Source organism: Macaca thibetana, chromosome 8 (assembly GCF_024542745.1).
Source record: "Macaca thibetana thibetana isolate TM-01 chromosome 8, ASM2454274v1, whole genome shotgun sequence".
In the NCBI taxonomy this organism is placed as follows: domain Eukaryota; kingdom Metazoa; phylum Chordata; class Mammalia; order Primates; family Cercopithecidae; genus Macaca; species Macaca thibetana.
The window spans coordinates 101,332,644-101,352,547 of record NC_065585.1 but is presented as its reverse complement, the minus strand read 5'-3'; the positions used below and the strand labels follow the sequence as shown (position 1 = coordinate 101,352,547).

The 19,904-nt window shown below is 40.2% G+C and overlaps 2 protein-coding genes across 5 annotated transcripts in view; one reads left to right on the top strand and one right to left on the bottom strand.

Moving 5' to 3' along the window:
• Window positions 1–19,904, top strand: part of POLB (DNA polymerase beta) — a 679,334-nt gene that overhangs the window by 222,657 nt on the left and 436,773 nt on the right. The gene's annotated exons all lie outside the window — the stretch shown is intronic.
• The window catches only part of KAT6A (lysine acetyltransferase 6A), a 122,796-nt gene continuing 103,497 nt past the window's right edge, over window positions 606–19,904 (bottom strand). For all 4 annotated transcript variants that reach the window (XM_050800351.1, XM_050800350.1, XM_050800353.1 and 1 more), the window contains 7 exons: window positions 18,454–18,615; window positions 17,291–17,384; window positions 14,753–14,984; window positions 13,785–13,992; window positions 11,852–12,454; window positions 8,323–8,635; window positions 606–5,958 (listed from right to left, as the gene is read on the bottom strand). In XM_050800351.1, coding sequence (XP_050656308.1) covers window positions 3,299–5,958; window positions 8,323–8,635; window positions 11,852–12,454; window positions 13,785–13,992; window positions 14,753–14,984; window positions 17,291–17,384; window positions 18,454–18,615 — 4,272 coding nt within the window. In that variant the 3' untranslated portion in view covers window positions 606–3,298. The remainder of the gene's footprint in view (window positions 5,959–8,322; window positions 8,636–11,851; window positions 12,455–13,784; window positions 13,993–14,752; window positions 14,985–17,290; window positions 17,385–18,453; window positions 18,616–19,904) is intronic.

Below are 19,904 nucleotides of genomic sequence, written 5' to 3'. Positions count from 1 at the left end.
GGCCAATTTCCCATCTAATTTTCTGGACTCTGCCTCCTGTCCACAATTCTAAATGATGAGAGGCAAACACAACCCAAAAGAGAACACTAAAAAGTAGTCAGTGTTCAGAGCCTTGAATTCTGGCAAAACGAGAATGACAAATCTTCCTAGATTACCCAATTAGGTAAAATGAAATGAGAAAAAAAAAAACAAAAACGCTTTCCTTTAAAAATACTGTTACATTGTAAAATAAGATCTATAAAAATTATTCCTCCAATTTATCACAAGTCTAGGAGCTACTTGTTATTGCAATTGCTTTTTTGGGGGAGGCCCAGGGGACGGGAATTAAAATCCCTTTAGAAGCTTTTCATATGAATGCCCCTACAAAATCCAAAGTAGGGTTACTCTGCCATGTTCTTTGGAAATGGAAAACCCATCCATATTGTTGGCATTTAAACACAGACATAAATGAAAACCAGAATTTCAAAGCAAGGCCATGGACTTGTACTTCTATAACAGAGAGGGAAATGAAAAGGCTAATGTTTATAGGTCTCTGGGTGTAGAACAAGAAATGAAGAGTTCTGACATTCTGGGAAGGGAGAAAAACTCCACATGCAAGACAGACATCCAAAATGGCTCAACATAATTTATTTTTTATGTTAAAATGTACAGAGTTCTTTTGAAAGTACTTGCTAGAAAGGGGAAAAAAGATATTACATACAAGGAGAGGAAGGGAGGCCAGCTGGCCCAGGAGCGCGTGACATGGAGAGATACAAAGGCATCTAGGCACCCCTTCCCCTTAGCTTACAAGTCACCAGGAACAAAGTACAAAGAGGTTACAAAACAGGAAAAGCAAATATAAACAGACAGGATAGACGTGGCTTCCTTTGTACATGCGGCTTTTAGAGGCATCTGGAGCTCTATTCACACACGCTAGAGATCTCTTTAAAGAGAATTTTTATCTTTCTTAAAATAGTTTTTAATATTCTACAACAAAGATAAAAAATTTTAAAGATGGAATGAAATGAAAAAGCTCTCATTTTAAAAGGCATCAAAGTCACTAACAGTGAGTTTTTAAATTTATTTTTTAGAAGATTACCCAAGTTATCTTGCTAAAAATACATTTTTTTTAAACAGAAGTGAAAAAATGACAGGTACCAATATTACTGTGTTGGATAATTTCTTTTATAATATAGAAAAGAACATTTTTTTCTACAATAGTTCTACAGTCACAAAGAGGCTTGTGGAAAAGGGAGCTGCCCGATTGAATTTTTTTTAAAGAAACAAAACCAAACACAACCGCAAACCAACATAAACTGAATTCACGGCCCTCATTTCAACAGCTTCTCCTTCTGCCTTGACCCACCCTCCTCCCAATATACCTCCCTCCCGACCCACCCCGTCCCCACCCCAACCAGGAAGCAATGACACAGCTGAAAATGTAGGGCGAGGGCAGCACAGTGCACTTTCTACATAGATGACTGGGAACTGGAATAGTATATACAGAGAAACTGGGTCCTACACAGCCTTGCACATGCTCAGAGCTGAGAGTGGGAAGATGTGGAATTCTGCCTGTTTCTACCTAGCACGCTTGAGAAAATCAATTAAAGTGTATAAAAAAACCAACAAACCTGTGCATTTGAAAAAAGTTAATGCCTAATTAGTACTTTAAAAATTTATCTATATAAAATGTACAAATAAAGGAGAGAATTTAATGCTTACAGATATTTCTTGAAGCAGTACTTCCCCCTTTTGGATATTTGACTGCACATACCAAATGGTATAATAGTTTCCATCTTCTAATGATGGAATATATATATATATATATACACACACACACACACATATATATATATATATATTTTTTTTTTTTTACCTATCCCTGGAGCAAGTAAAAGGAAGAGAATGGGCGAACTAGTTGCACGAGAGAAAAACAGAAGGGAGTTGGGAGCCAACACATGAACCTGCGTTATAACATCCTGCTGTCCAGATCTGCCCTACTGTGCTGGTGGTCGGTCTGTCCCTCTTCTCATTAGCCACTCACAGGAGAGGTGCTTGTGCACTCTGATTCACAGGGGATGAACTCAAGACCTCAAAAGACAAACAAAAACTAGAGGTATGTATCATTTAAATAGCTATGAAACTCACACTGTGATCTCCCTTCTGACACGCATCTGCGCCATCTCTTCCAACATAAAAATAAACAGTGTCAATGGTTTGTCAGTTATTTTTCAAATCACTAAAATGTACAGTCATCCACCAACATTTTAAGAAAGAACGTTAAGAGGCAAATCACTGGGGACTGCTATTTGAGTTTTATCAGTCAAAGGCTCAAGCATCAAGACCCTCAGTTAGCATTTCAAAGTACATACTAGAAACAAGAGGCTAGGTGGCGTGTGTGCGTTATGGCTGATTCACCAGGTGGTAAAAAACAAGAGGTTAATCTCCTCTTTTTGATTGTTAATTGACCATCTCTATTCCTCCAAAGGCTGGATTTGGATTGCAAACAGCTTTTCTCTGAGATTCTGCTGTTAATTGAGACTTACAGTATTTTTGTGTCTCTGAGTGCTGAGTGGGAGTATTTTAAAAAAGAAGAAAATTATATTACACTTGATTCAAGAACAAAGATTTCAATGAAGTCCGTCTATAAAGAAACATTCTTGGGGAAGGGTTTCAAGAGGTGTGTGTGTGTGGGGAGTGGAGGGGATTTTAAAAGGAGAAGCATTTTCCTGCCTCACTTTATTAATAATAATAATAATAATATTAACAATAATAATAAGTTTAAGGAGCTTGGGTTGTTCTCCATGTCCCCGTCCAAGTCTCCCCTAAGTGCCTCCTGCTGGAATGAAGTAGGAAATGAAAGGTTGGGTTTGGAGGAAAGGGTCTGGTTAACCCTTGAGATGTATATAACATTTAAAAATGACAACACTGGGAGCTGCAAACAGTGAGGGGAAACATACATTTTAAAATAAAGATAATTCACTTTTACACAAATTCTGTCCATGTGGTATGTAAAGAAAGTAAGGCTCTTTTTAATTATGAAAAGATTTTGTGCATGTTTCCCCATCCCCAAATCCATTTTTAGATGAGTTCTACTGTAAAATGTTCAAGATTGTGAAGAAAACCAAAACCCAGAACAAAATGAACCCAAAAAAAGAGAAGATCAGGTTTTCTAAAAAATAAAATAAACCAAAGAAAAATTCCTCTAAATCTACAGCAATATTTTAACTGGAAAAAGGTCCATTTTTCTCTGGTTTGTCAGTATAAAAGGTTCCTTTATTTATATATATTTAAGTTTTTGATTGCAAGTCCATCTTGCTCATCTTCTCATGTAAGGTCCATTGAGTGACTGCTTGGGCACGCCAGCAGCGTTCATGTAGCTGTGATGGGAGGGGCCCGTGTACATCATGTTCCCATGAGGGTTTGGCTGCATAGGCTGCTGGGTATAGGCCTGGCTCCCCATCATTCCCATCTGCATCTGCATAGGATACTGTGCTGTCTGGTTCATGTAGGCAGGGTTACTATGGTAACTGCTGTTCATCATGGGCTGTGTCATTCGATAGCTGTTCATGGCATTCAAGGTGTTCATATTCATGGAATTGACATTATAGGCGGGGGTAGGCATCAGATTAACCCCCATGTTCATGCCACGCTGAACAGCCAGTGCACGAGGGCCAGCCTGCATGGCAACTGCCGACGGGCTGCGGCCATACAGCTGCTGCTGGTGAGCAGCCGCAGAGGGCAGTGGTGCAGACTTGGAGCGGATGGAAATGTGCCCCTTCACTGGCATTTGCCCTTGCAATCTCTGCGTGTGAGGAATGCCAATGTTGGTGGCAGACATGTTGCACTGGAGCAGAGGAGACGTGAGGTTCATGGTAGTGGATGCCAAGTTTGGGGGTGGCGTCATGGTGGCTTGTGCTTGAGGAGTCCCAGCTAAGGGATGAGATGGAGCCAGCTGAGCCAGTCCTGTATTGGACAGAGAAACACTGGTTGCATAGGAAGTCACAGCAGGAGAATGGCTATAAGGCATGGCATGAGGGTCCATAATGGTGTTGGTCAGCTGCTGCAGCTTGGCTAGGCTGAAGGTGGCTGATGGTTGAGAGTAGCTGCCAGCACCAAAATCCCCTGGAATCCTCTCATAGATACTTATGTTCCCAGTGCTTCCAGATTCTGGTATCTCCATGATCATAGGAGCTGGGGTGAAACTGTTATTCATACTACACTGTGACAGCGGGGGCTGCTGCTGGGGAGGGGGTGGGGGTGGAGGCTGCTGGGGCTGAGGCTGCGGCTGCTGCTGTGGCTGCTGCTGGGGTGGTGGAGGCTGTGGTGCTGGTTGTGGTTGTGGCGGCGGTGGCTGCGGCTGCTGTGGAGGTGGTGGCGGTGGCTGCTGCTGCTGGTTACTGGGAGGCCTCTCCACCACACAGCTCTGAGGTGATTTGATGCTGCAGTTGGCAGCAGGCTGGACACTGCTCTGCTGCATCATGCTGCAGCTGCTGCCCATGCTGGCCATCTGCTGAGTGACCACACAGCTGCTCTGGGTGAGGCTGCTGGAGGACGACAGCCCACCGTAGGAGCAGCTGCTTTGGGAAGAGCTATTCCCACAGATGCTGCCGCCCATCGTGGAGTCATAACTGCTCGGGTTCTCATAGTTTTCAGTGGTGCTCTCAATGCTGCCCAGGTCACTGAAGCCGCTGTCCACCACCTGCTGAGAGTGGTCTGATACGGAAGGCACATCCATCATGGGGCTGGTCTCCATGTTCTGCATAGAGGGTGCGGACAGGGATCCTTGTTCCGGGCTGATCTGGGTGTAGCCACTCTCAAGGGCAGGCACGTTGGGACTGCTGACTGAACGGACTGACTGGCTGGGGTGAGACTGAACAGAGGAGATAGGGCTGTTATGTTCTGATGCATGACAGTCTTCAACCATGGACATCTGAGGGTCCTCGTCAGCCTGGGTATAACTCTGCAGAGTCTGACATGCTGCGAGAGTTTCCTCACAGTCCTGGTAGGCGCTCTCATGCTCATTGCTTTCTTCTTGAGTCAAAGACTGCACTGCCTGTACAGTTTCCAGATCCAGTTCACTATGAGGAATCTCTTCCTCCTCTTTTAATTCGATTAACTCTTCCTTAGTGTGGGAGTCTTCTTCATGGTCGTCCTCAGACCCAGGCATCTGCTCTGACACCACGGACGTGTCATGGGAAGGTTGCTCCTCTTCGGAATCCAGCTCAGTTTCCTCTTTATCCTTTATCTTTTCCCTACTCTTCTGCGTATTAGCATCTAAAAAAGACTCTTGAACACCAGGCTCCTCCTTGACATCTTCCCTCGTGGGCTGTTCCTCCAGCTCCTTTTTCTTTGTGGACTCCAGGTGGCCATCATCCTCATCATCAGCATCGTGGTCATCATTCTGGGCAGTCTCTGCAGCTGCATCCTCCTCCTCCTCTGGTTCTGGCTCCTCTAATTCCTGCTGCTCCTCCTCTGACTGCCTCTGCTCCTCTGAGACACGGGGCTTCTCTTCTTCCTCCTCCACCTCGGGCTCCTTAGTTTCGGTCTCAGGACTATTGCTGCTGTCTGCTGGAGAGGCTACTGGGACTTCACTGCTGGCTGCATCCTCTTCCTCACCCTCTTCAGCTTCTTCTGCCTCTGCTTGCATCTCCTCCTCCTTCCTCTCCTCGGTTAGGGGCATGTCTTCTTTTGGCTCAACAGTTTCTTCACTCTCCTGGATCTTGGGTCTACGTCCAGCTTTAGGAATGGGGACAACGGGCTCAATGACGCATGCTTGAGTAGAAACTGGCATGATTTCCCGACTCAACTTAAATCCTGGTTTTCGACCAGGTCTTTTCTTCCAGTGGATTGGTTTGCGACTCTTGCCTTTGGGCCATCCCTTTTTCTTTTTCAAAGGTGTGGATGTATCTGGCTCAAGAGGAGAATTCTTCACATCACGTTTTCGCAAGAGAGATACTGGCTTTAGGATAGGAGTGTCTACACAGGAAGGGAAAAAAAAAATAAAGACAGGTTACAAGGTCTTACATTTTCTAGTTCTTTCTTCTGAGACTAGCATGTACAAAAGAAATGACTTTATTAATCATTACTTTTAAAAACTGCTGATTGTCTTTATTTTAAAGTTAAGAACCTACAGGATAAAACTAATTAGTGACATTCTAAGTCACAGTGAATTGGCAGAACTATGAAAGAATCCTGGTCAGCATTATGTTATAAGACACTAGTTCGAACCAATTCAAGACTATCATCATCAGCTGCATGGCTGTGGGAAGTTACTCTACGTTTCAGTTTCTTCATCTGTAAAATGGAGATGAACTTTATAAAGAGGCAAATTAGTAGTAAGCAGTACTTTTATCAAGTTGTCTCTACTAAAATTACAAATTAGCTTATTTCCTCTTTTTTTTTCTGCTTGTGATTTATATTGTATCTCCGATTTTCTTAGTTTCCACAAATCATCACTTCAGGTAGTATGATGAGCCAATTACTCTAGGCCATGACTGAGCCATTGTATGTGAACAGCTGTTCAGTTAATGCTATGTTTGTATGGGAATAGCTGCAAAGCATTTATTTAGTCCTAGACAAAAACTGACATTTAGACCTAGACAAACAAGAAAAAATTAAAGCACCAATTACATTCATTAAAAATAAATTTTATATTATTAGCATTTTAAAAAAACAATGGTAAACTATATGTAACATAAAACTTAAAATTTTAACCATTTCTAAGTGGAAGTTCAATGGCATTAAGTACACTCACATTCCCCATTAATTTTTAAAGGATAAGAATACCAAGACAAGAACATGATGCGGTGGGAGCACGGCTAAAAAGAAGACACAGTTAGTAGTAGCAACTTGAAAGTCAACAAAGGAAATGGCTGCATCAGCAAAAATCTAAGTCAACGGGAACTTCATCAGGGGTACTATTTTAGCGTACAATGATCTAAGACAGAATGTAAAGTGCCAAATTTACAAAATAAATTTTTAGTTTCTTAGTTATGTATTTCAAAACATAACAAGTTAAACTTTGTAGAATCATTCATGATAGAGCAAAGAACTCATTCATCTTATCACTATATTAAAAGTATTTGTTGGCCAGGCCTGTAATCCCAGCACTTTGGGAGTCCGAGGCAGGCGGATCACTTTGAGGTCAGGAGTTTGAGACCAGCCTGGCCAACATGGTGAAACTCCGTCTCTACTGAAAATACAAAAATTAGCCAGGCGTGGCGGCGTGCACCTATAATCCCAACTACTTGGGAGGCTGAGGCATGAGAATCGCTTGAACCCGGGAGGTGGAGGTTGCAGTGAGCTGAGATTGTGCCACTGCACTCCAGCCTGGGTGACAGAGAGAGACTGCATCTCAAAAAAAAAAATTAAAAAAAAAGTATTTGTTATATAGACAATATGAGAATGGAGGAAATGCAAGTTTATCTTCTAGACTTGAAACTGAATTTTTAAAAGAATTAAAAAGTTCAACTAGTTAATGTATAAAAGCTAAAGGTTTATGTACCAAGACTGGACAAACAGATTTCTTCAAATTTACCCAACAAAGTAAAAAAGCTCATTCTGAGCCCACGGGAGATAAACACTCTGCAGATGCAGACAGCATGACACACCGGGAAAACTTTAGGCTAGGGTGAAAAAGACTTGTTTCTGACCTGGCTCATATATATGAGAGCTAGTTTCAGTATCTCTAGAGAAGAAATGACAACTAGGCTACTTTAAAAGTAAATAGTTGGATTTGTATCTACACTATAAAATGTATTTTGAATTATTGTTACCATTTGTGAGAAATTTACTACTAGTTGGGTAAGACACATTAGAGAAACAATTCAGGAAAGACTCCTGAACAGATCTGACACAAGTTCTCATTTACATGAATCTGCTCTTTCTGGAGAATTGTCTTCTTAGCATTCACTCATTTAACACTACTTACTGAGCACCTGGCTTAAGCACTCAGCATACAACAATGAGCAAAACAGATTAGGTCTAGAGAATGCACATTCTAGTGAAGGGTTACTACATCTTCCTGATGCTGAGTCCAACTCTCCCATTAACTAAAGATTCTGATAAAGGCTTAGAAAGCATTAGGCAAAAAAGAACAGTTGCCTAATTATAAGATATTTTCTGCAGAGGCAAATTAATACAAGTTCTGAGTTGAAGGGAAAACACATTTAAAAATCAGCATGGATGTACTTGATACAACTTTTTAGAGACTGCCAAATGTTCCTTTTCTTGCTTAGTGGGTTGTGTTCATTTTTTAGCCTTTTTACTGAAGGTCTGTCACTGCTACTGCTGTATATCTGAAGACGATAATCCACAGTAAGTGAGTTCTGTAAAACATACCATCAGCATCATCTGACTCTTCATCTTCTTCTTCATCTTTAGACTTCCTCTTAGAAGAGGACTGACACCTGAGTACATCCTGCGAAGACAAACAATGGAAGTATTCTCTAGGGAAAAGTTCATTTTCATCCTCTTCCTCCTCTTCTTCATCGATCTCAAATGTGGGTTCTAATCTTGGCATTGGCCTCTCGGAGTCAGAATCTTCAAAAGGTTCATCTAACACTTCAGTGGTCTCAGAAATAGTTTCCGTGACTACACTGCTATTGTGGTGTTTGCGCTTTCGGACTCTCCTCCTTCGGTGGAGAAATGGTTTCTGTTTAATAGAGAAAGCAAGTATTTACAGTTAGGAACACTATCCTTTCTATTAATAACACGAAAACAGTTTTAAAACCAAATAGAATTAGCACATATAAAATGAGGATGTTGTTTGCCAAAAAATATTTTGAATATTATTTCAAAATACTATAGTAAGATAATATACTTATTATACATACAAAGGTGTTAGGCAACTGAACACAACTTTGTAAAAGAACAGGCAGCCATCTCCAAATAGCAGACATTATAATTCTCTTAATAGTTCAGTTAAATTTAGCACCCTAGAGAGTTGCCTATTTTAATACTGAAATGACCCAGAGGCTAATCCCTTAACTTTTCCTTAAGAGCAAAAGAGAAATAAAAACACTTTGTCTTATAGCACTACTGTGAAGGTTTGCAGAACTATCAGTAAAGTTGTATGCCATTTTCATGAACTACTCATAAAAAGTTGTGGAATGTAGAAATATGGGGCTGAAATGTATTTACTCAGTGTTAGTGAAATATTTCAAAAGTAAAATAAATCTGTTACTGAAATTTGGGCACACTGAGCACAACTTTGCACTGGACTGACCAAGTAGCTTAAATTATACAACTAAGATCACAAAATAAGAGAGGATGCCCCAGAGATGATCTAATCCAATCCCTTCATTCTACGGAAGTCAGAAAGGCTATAACACTTGCTTAAGTTCACACATCCAGTCAAAGCATTTATGCATTAACTTCAAAATTACTTTGCATGTGAGCTTACTGCCTATTCTTTTTTTTTTTTTTTAACATTATTTGTTTTACTTCATAAATTGGCAATATAAGCGGTAGGATGACAAAGATCTATTCTTCATGATCATGCAATGAACAGCAGAGTTAGTCAATGTTCAACTTTTCTCTGCTTCAAACTTACTAGTCCCAATTGAGTATGTAATTTTCAAATTAGATTAGAAATGGCCTGGTCCTTGGAGAAATGGCTGATTCTAGGACTAGGGCATGAAATATACAAGATGAACTTGAAGCATCTTGTAGTGCCAAAAAAGGAAATGCTTAAAACCAAACAAAAAGACTCCACAACGACAACAACAGTATATATGTTAAACACAGGAGGCCAGGTGCGGTGGCTCATACCTGTAATCCTAGCACCTTGGAGGCCAAGGCAGGTGGACTGCCTGAGCTCAGGAGTTCAAGACCAGCCTGAGCAACATAGCAAAACCCTGTCTCTATCAAAAGTACAAAAAATTAGCCAGGCGTGTTGGAACATGCCTGTAGTCCCAGCTATTCAAGAGGCTGAGGTGGGAGCATTGCTTGCATCCCAGGAGGTGGAGGTTGCAGTGAGCTGAGATCATGCCCCTCCACTCCAGCCTAGGTGACAGAGTAAGATTCCATCTGGGGGTGGGGGGGAGAAAAAGAAGCCCAAAAGGGAAACAGAAAGAGAGAAAAGAGCTCCTCATGGTCAAAACTGGAACAATTTGAGCAACAAATTTTAAAAAGTAGTAGTAGTGGATTATAAGCCGAAGTATCACGTAAATATCTGAGTCCATAATGATATAAATAAATGCTTGGACAAATAAACAGATGAGGGAGAAAGGACAAATCTCACAAGCAGAAATTCAAATTTATGGTGAGCATCCATTCTGAGGGGACAGAAATCTTAAGTGTGGCTATATGCACAGTGACTTTCTTCCAGTACAGGGAAAATAAAAAAGAGAAGTAGAAACCTGACAAACAATATCTTAAGCCAGGTCATCAAAGTTAACTTCAACAGGGAAAAATCATATTGATAATATCCTCATATTTGATACTTTTCTTTTTATTTTTACAGATGGGGTCTTGCTACGTCACGCAGGTTGGAGTGCAGTGGCGATTTACAGGTACAATCATTGTGCACGACAGCCTCCAGCTCAAGTGATCCTCCCACCTCAGCCTCCCAAGCAGCTAGGATTACAAGAGTGACCACTATGCACAGTTTCCCTATACATACTGATAGATATATGCCGACAGGTACCCTTTAGTTGTATGATGAGAATGGCACTTTACCTCTATTGTCTTCCTGTCAAGAATATATTACCTCATTCTAATATCACGAGGGATCATCTATAAATACCTGACCAGTCATTCTCAAAACTGTGAAAGCCATCGACACTAAGGAAATTCTGAGAAACTACCAAAACCAAGAGGAACCTAAAGACACACGACTACTAAATGTAATGCGATATGCTGGGTGGGATCCTGAACAGAAAAAGGACGTTAGGGAAAACTATGGAAATCTGAATAAAGTAAGAACTCTAGTTACTGCTGTATCTACACTGGTTCAGTAACTGTGATAGATATACCACACCAACGCAAGGGATTAATAATAGAGGAAACTGGTTGGGGTATGCGAGAACTCTCTGTACTTTCTTTGCAGCAATTCTGTAAATGTAAAACTGCTCTAAAGATATTATTCTTTAAAAAAAAAAAGATCCTGCCTTGCTTTTCAAGACCCTGTAAGGAAAGGAACGATTGTGCTGCTGTGGCTGGAAGCTGGCTGAGTGGCTCTTCCAGGGAGCGGCCTCGCTTTAGTCTGGCTGCCTCCTGGCAATGCTTAAAATTGACTCCATAGCCTGGGATGTTTCTGGCAAATGGCTTAACAGAATTCATTATCATCATCATACATTATTTAATAACTAATTGGCTATCATTATGATGGAATATAGTTTAGAAAATGTTTTTAAAGCAAGAGAGACCAAGTTAAACCACTGAAGCCATGTGTGAGAAGTGGGGCGAGTACAGAGAAAACAGTAGCACCCAAGATGAGTGACTTCACTCTGAGTACAGCAGCACTATGTTCACTTTCCAATTAATTATGTAATATTTTGGCCTCCTTTTCTAACATAAACACTTCTAATCTGTACATACTTCAAAAATATCTTTAAAGCCCCTAAAAGTCATGATTTGAACATTAAACCAGTAAGCTGAAAAAAAGTTTGTTTGCATCCCAGGAGGTGGAGCCCTTAAATAAGCTTATGATTTCTAAGTGAATTCCCATGAATCAAAGAAGTCAAACACACACATCTCAAATGCTCACTGGGAAGATCTTGAGCTACAATATATAGAGGCTTAAGGTTTATAAAGCAACACACTAGGAATTTCTAACTTATACTCTTTCAGAAGTGTAAGCTAAAATGAAAAGGTGTATGATAAACTGGAATTAGAGGAAGAGAAGACCTGGAAAGAAATGCCTTACCTTTCGCTTCAGCGTGGGCTTTGTGAGAATTGGTGGCGAGCTTGACCGAGGGCTTTCCGGCTCTTCCTCCTCCTCGCTGCTCTCACTGAAGCCCCTGAGGACAGCCCTGTCACCTTCACTGTAGCGGCGGGGCAGCCTCTCATTTCCTTCTGTTAATCTGCACTTCAGAGCCTCAGGGCTTTTCTTGAGCTGTCCTCGCCAGGGCTCAACCCCCTCACTGAGTCTTCTTTTGGGAAGGTCAGGTTTCCCATCCTGGCTTAGCTGCTCCTGAGAGGCCACCAGCTGTTCTTCACTTTCAGTGTATTGTTCCTGGGTGGCTTCTGATTTCTCCTCACATTCTCCATATTGTTCCTGAGGAGCTGAAGACGTCTCTTCCAAGAGCAGTTTAGAATCTTTATCACCGAAGCGTTCCTGGGTTTTTCTGTTCTTCCTCCCCCAGCGGCCCCTCCGAGATGGCTGGCTATTTGCAGGAAGACTATCACGAGGAAGGACTTGTTTGTTCAAACGTGTAGAACTGACTGGAGCCGTAACTTCTGGTTTCTTTTCACTTTCTACTGAATAAGAATCTTGTTCTTTGTTCTCACGAGACACAGACTTTCCCACCTGATTTTAGAAAATAAAACAATGCTGGTTAATTTTTCAGTCTTGTTTGCTTACATTTACCTATTCTGACCTTTTAAGTACTGAGAGAAGAAAAGGAAACTGAGCTTTAAAAAGAAAATGATCAATTATTTAACATGGATATTTCCTGTTTCAGCACTGTTTTAAATTCTATATATGCATTATTCATTTAATCTCCCCAACAATCATACGGAGAATTACCACTACATCTCCACTTTACAAATGAGGTGTGTGGGGTACAAAAAAATTTAAGTAATCTGCCCCAGATCACGCAAGAACAAGTGAAGATGCTGGGATAGAAAGCCTGGCAGTCTGACTCTAGAGCCTGTGCTCTGAACCTTTCTGCAGTAGCACCCTCAATAAGCAAAGTGAATACTATTGTTCTTTTAAATGTTAAATGAGATTGTTTAATAAAATTTCTCAGAAATAAAAATTTGTAAACAGGGTGGAGGAGACAGGATCTTGGGACACATGACATGGGCAAGAGGAAGGAGGCATTTGAGAAATACGAAAGAAAATTTATGTAATTTAAAAATTTACTTTTATTCAGAATAATTTCATTTTGAAAATTAAACTGCACTAAAGAGGGGCATGGGATTTTTTATGTTTATTAAAGGACACAGGTGTTGAAAAGATGAAGCACTGCCTTAAAAAAAGAGCTATAAAAGTATGCATCACATGAAGAATACTGACAATGACACACGCACTACAGTTCACCAGCAACCCTTTAACGGCTAAAGAGATCTGTGTGTCCATGGGATGTTTTGGTGCTCCATTAGAAAACATACACAAGTTTACAATAGTTACTTAATAGTATCTCCACTTCATTTTGTTGTTGGTTTTTTTGGTAAACATGGGTCCTCACTATATTTCCCTGGTTGTCCTGAACTTCTAGTCTCAAGCAGTCCTCCTGCCTGGGCCTCCTAAAGCGCTGAGATTACAGGCGTGAACCACCACATCCAACCTCCGTTTCATTTTTTAAAACTGTCAGATTTGGATTCAATTCAGATTTCTCAACTACTATCCAGCTTAAAATTGAGCTGCTTCTTGGCACCCTCGTAAGAAGTATTTTTCTCACAAGTAACACATTATAAGAAATTTGATGGTCTCCTCCTAATTGTCAAAGGCTTAAAAATACCTAAGTAAACCAGGCCCAGTCTTCCTGAAATCTCTACCACTGAAATAAAACTCTTGACGTTCTAATGTGAATTTACTTTTTTGTGAAAGATTATCATAATACATTATCATAAATACTCATGAAATCAAAAATGTATCTTCTGTCATCAAAAATAGAGACTATTCGTGCCCTTACACTGATCTCTAATTCTCTTTCCTGGCACTGTGGCTCTTCGTTTTCTCCTTCCTCAGCCTCCTCTTCTTCTTCCTCTGAGACCACAGAGTTGGACACTATGACTGGAGTCCAGCGCAAACATTCTGGATCTACATCTACAGGTCGCAAATTCAGCTGACGCTTTGCCATGTGATCCTGGATAAGTTTTTCCCGGCGGATAATCACAAATCTGGAACCAGAGAAAAGTTTATAGCAATCAACCATGTACGAGATGTACATAAAAATGAATGTGGAGATGAGACCCCCGGTGAAGCCTGTAGAAGATGATGGGTACTGCAAAGATAGCCTGCCCGGGAAGATGGAATGCAGAAATGTGCCACCACATGAAGACAACCAGGAGTGTGAAGCAGGACAAACACTTCGCTCTCTACCGTGGCCGCGGGCTGTTTTCACTGCCTACTGTCTCACATGTCCCGCTCCAGAAGTTCTGCTGCTCTTTTGCACTCTCTTTCCTATTCTCCATTTATTTGGCTCAAATGCCTCCTTTCTTTGTGACCTTTTCCTGACCACTTTAGGGAAGGGTGAATTGTTGTTCTTCCTTTCAATCTATATTCACTTTGTGCCATTTATATGAAAATTTATCATGGGCATTTTATTTAACGACTCTGTTTCCAGACTGGTTACTTCTTATATTGTGAAAGAGCTCCCAATACTAGAATATGAAAGATTCAGTAGCTTAGGTTCAAAAATTAGCAGGAATACCAGAAAAACAGTTCAGTTTAAAAAGCATATATAGAGACTATATATAGGCCATATATATATATATAGTCAATCAAATAAAATATCCTAGAAAGGAAAATGATATCTCATTATCACCAAGTATATCATTTATATTAGTTAATGCCCTTTCATCAATAATCTGACTGGCTGATCCAAAAAACTTCAACCTAATTATCTTTCAAAGGTATACAAAAGGATGTGATACTCACTGGTCACTACGGAAGTCCAGCATTCGTAGGTGGTGGAGTGTGGAAGTGATGTCTTGAGGGCAGATTCCAGTTAACTTGCTTAATTTCTTAATGCTGATCTGCTTGTCATTTTGGTGATAAAGGCACTCCAATATTACACTTTTCCAATATGCCATGTAGGAAAGACGACCCAGATCGGATAATGGTTTCTCTGGAGACCCTGCTTGGCCTTCACGCTTTGATAACAAATAACCTAAAGAATCACAAGTAACTCAAATCAGAACTAGGTTAGAGACTCTGGAAAACTGGATTCACCAAAATAACAATCCCCTCTTCTACAACCAAGAATAACTCCAAAGATAAACTCCTTCAAAAAAAAAAAAAAGAAAAAAATTGCAAAACTACTTTAAAACAAATTTGCAAAAAGAATACAAAACTTATATGTATTGAAGACTAAGTATTATTATGTCTACAGTTAGTATTAGTCACCTTGTTAAAATATTCAAAGTGTTAAAAATCAGGACTCTTAACAGTTTCGTTCAACGTTCTGGAGAAAACAAGCCTTGCATGCTTTATTTGGACCACTAGGTGGCAACTGCTGTATCTGAACTGAGAAGTCCAAAGGACAAAAGAATGCCTTCCTTTTCACATAATCCTATTAAAACTGTAGTTCTGTGAGCGAATTGGATGACAATCTTTCACTTCAACCAAAACTCCTCACAATTACCTATCACTCCAACTCTAGGCAAGCAGGACTGCCAACATAAGTGTGGAACTGTGGACTCTGTCCTCTATAGTGCATGACTCTCAAGAACTGAAAAACAAAGGCCTAACTTCTAAGGAAAAGCATTGAAAATGGAGATAGCAGAGAAAGTTATTTTTACTGTTTAAAGAAAACGTAAAACCAGTCTAAGAATGTTATTTTGGAAACATATTACATTAGGAAAAGTAAATACAAACATTACTGTTATTGCATGGACAGTTTTTATACCACAAACACACAACCCCCCCCCCCCCAATCACCAAAAGGAAAATATTTTTCCTAACTTTGCAATTTAATGGTATATATAACATGTCTAATTCAGTCCTATTTCAAAACAATATATTAACATTAAAGGAAGTAATCTGAGTTCCATCCCCTACTGCTCATCTAAAAAGACCAGAAAATGTGTAAAACAACCAGTAGTACATGCTTCCAATAAAATATAAACAGAAGGACAGTCTAAAGCCAAGAGGCTTAATTAACATCTCAAGACTGGAATCAAAATCCTTTGTTTGAACCATTAGTTCTGCATATATTCATTTAAATATCATTTTATAGCAGTATCTGAGGTAAAATAGTCCCTCAAATTACTATTTCACTTTGTTTCACCAACGTGTGAAACAAAATACAGTTCCACAATGATCTCTTCACAACTGTGAGCTGTCACTTTTGAACTCAGATTAAACAATTTTCTCTATCATTCACTTCTTCAGATATTTAAAGATGTGTTGCGTATGTTTAACCGCTAGGTAGAGCCTACCTAAAAAATGCACACATTTTCTCAGATAACTGAATAACAAAACTAGGGCAGGCACAGTACTTCTTCTTTCTTCTTCTTTTTTTTTTTTTTTTTTTTTGAGATGGAGTTTCCCTCATTGCCCAGGCTGGAGTGCCGTGGCATGATCTCAGCTCACTGCAACCTCCGCCTCCCGGGTTCCACCAATTCTTCTGCCTCAGCCTCCCGAATAGCTGGGATTACATGTGCCTGCCACCACACCCAGCTAATTTTTTATATTTTTAATACAGATGAGGTTTTGCCATGTTGCACAGGCTGGTCTCGAACTTCTGACCTCGTGATCCGCCCACCTTGGCCTCCCAAAGTGTTGGGATTACAGGTGTGAGCCACTGCGCCTGGCTCACAGTACTTCCTTATTATCTCTAACTGAAGTAGTTAAACAATGTTTTTAGTATTATTAGTATTACTGCATAAAACTAAGTTCCACTGTAAAAGAACAGTTGGAAATTAAAGGTATATGCTATACATCACACAAAATTTTATTCAATATTAGCTGTTTAAAAATATTTTGTGTCCAACCAAAATAAAAAGGAACGTGTTGCTTTAGGTTTTATTTATTTTCATTTTTATTTTGAGACAGAGTCTTGCTCTGTGGCCCAGGCTCGAGCCTACAATGCAGGGGTAGCACTGCTCACTGCAGCCTCAACCTCCTGGGTGCTCAAGTGATCCTCTCACTTCTGCTTCCTGAGTAGGTGGAACCCTAGGTGCATGCCATCATGCCCACCTAACTTTTTACATTTTTTGTAGATACAGGGTCTTGACATGTTGCCTAAGCTGGTCTTGAACTACTGGGCTCAAGCAATCCTCCCACCCCAGTTTTCCAAAGTGCTGGGATTATAGGCATGAGCCACAATGTCCAGCAGTGGCTTTAGGTTTTAAAGGCTCATACAGCAATATGACAAACGATACCAGCAGCCAACAAAGCACCTACAAATCTTTAAAAATATATATACAGAAGGTCCACTGGAAGAGACCAATGAGAAATTAATATAATCCTTACTGAAATCGATGAGAAACCTGCCATAGCCCTTACGCTGGTATTGAGGAAGAATCATTATACAGGAAACATTGTACTTCTGTTGGCAGTGCTTTTCCTGGTGGAGAAAATACAAGTCAAGTTTTAAAACAGGCTGGTAAAAGTGAGTAATAATGCTAATTAAGAAACAAAGACTAATGGCCAAAACCCACAGCCCTGGTCCTTTGGGAATAGCAATATACATCAAGAAAAAACTACCCAACTGGGAGAAGATAAGATAATGTCAAGTCACTGCCATTACCCACAAAGCAACCATCCCAGGAGAGTAAAACTATAAAACAAAACAATGTCATCCAACACCATCTGCAACTCAAAAACAGTACGCCAATGCCTAAGGATCAGCACTGGAATCTGAGTCCGAAACAATCTGTAAAGCTACAAATGATGAATCAGTGTGCCACTCAGAAGTGAGAAGACTCATTAATTATGTCAGAGTTTTCTTTCTCTCCTGCTCTGGTGCTACTCAGAGCAGTCCTATTCGTTGTATCTAACTTCAAACAAAATAGTCATTTTTATAATTTTATAAATGAGTCAGTATATTTTAAGTCATATCTAACTAATGAAGTAGCCTAAACAATTCTTATAAATGCTTATAAAAAGCTAGTACTTCCCCTTAACTGTTTTATACACTTAAGATTTTACTATGGGCTTGCTTAAATAAAAAGTATATCTTTTATGCTGTCTGACTAGAAAAGAAACTTTTTCCCTCTAAGGGAATGGAAGATTAAAAAAGGATAAAATATTCTTTAATCAAAATGCCTTACTACTCTTATTTCTATGCCTAAAGTTCAAATTAAGAAAAGAAGATTTAAGCTGAGACAGAACTCAGAGAGCTAATGACTGTTTATTTCACAAGTTCCATGTTATTACCATGGGAAGCGAAGCCATTTAAAACTTTCCTCATGAGTACTGCCAGCAGTCTATACTCCTCGGAGAATACAGGTTGTTGAATGTTACTAAGCACCTTCTAGCACCTGGTAAGTTTCCAAATGTTTCTTCTATTCTTTCCAAACAACTAGATGACACCTAGGAGGTGCTGCATCTTGTTGTGTCCCCGAGTGAGAACCAGCAAAGACTGTTTCAGATTTCCATAAGAATTCAAACAAACTTTAAGCTAACATACTTACTTTAGAAAAGTAGCCAACAAGGTGGCAGCCCTTGACATCATTCTGTGTTAGTACATAAAAAAGAAATGGCTCCACATCATAATAGAGGGTTTTGTGGTCAAGAAACAACTTTGCCAAGAGACACAGGTTTTGACAATAAATGGTACTCACATTCCCATCAACCTAGAGAAATAAACGGAACAAAACAGTCAATAGAGTGTCTCTTTAGTTCTAGAATAATATGTATCAGTTAAAAGCAACTCTAGATATCCACAGTCCAGCCTAGGAGAAGGTGTCCATGACCAGAACACTATGGAACCTGGAAGCCATCCTTTGAAATAGCAGTATTATGGTATCTGGGTTTTTTTTGTTTGTTTGTTTTGAGACAGTCTCACTCTATCGCCCAGGCTGCAGCGCAGTGGCCCGATCTTGGCTCACTGCAAACTCCGCCTCCCGGGTTCATGCCATTCTCCTGTCTCAGCCTCCTGAGTAGTGGGACTACAGGTGCCCGCCACCACGCCCAGTTAATTTTTTTTTTTTTTTTGTATTTTTAGTAGAGACGAGGTTTCACCGTGTTAGCCAGGATGGTCTCGATCTCCTGACCTCGTGATCCACCTGCCTCGGCCTCCCAAAGTGCTGGGATTACAGGCGTGAGCCACCACGCCTGGCTGGTATCTACTGTTTTAAGACAACCAAATATATAAAACACCGTACCTTCAACAAAGCAGGAACAGCCAGATAAGGAGGTGATAATCTGGTTTTAAAAGAGCAATTTTTGCTTTAATAAAAAGACGAATTGTGGCAATCCTTTGGATAGCAAGCTTCATTTTCAAAGTATTTAACACAACGAAAGATCTAAATACAATCCTTCTAAAATACATTTATTAGGTAAAATAAGATGTAACTATGTAGTCTAATCTATGCCAGCAGCCTGAAGCAATGCAATCTGACTACACAATCGGGCTTGAACCCAGATAAAACTACTTGAGGGGGTACTAACTATTGCCAAGCAGAAGTACCAAGTGGGTTCCTCAAGTAATCATGTGGTAAATGCAGCTCCAGGTTGGCCAGGCCCAGGAGCACTCTGCTCTTTCACTCCTGGCAGCCTTGTCTGTGTTGATGGAGTTGCCAGAGCTTTCTCTTTTATCAAAATGCCAATGGATGCCCACATTAGCTCCCAAGACACTGTCTGGGATACTAACAGAACTCCTAAACAACCCAGGTAGTTTAATATCCTTTTCAAACAGTATTTTATACCACACCTATCCCAGCTTCTCCCAAGGTAAAGAACTCCTCTACTGATCACTTAAGAGTCTTAGGGAGGACCAAGAAAGTGAGAGACTGAGGGGATCCCGACAATCTGAAATTTTACTGTTAGAGTAAGTAACAGGGCACATAAGCAAGTATTCAATTAATATTTGGCACGAAAACCACAGAACTGAGGATCAAGAGCACTACTGACAGCAATAGAG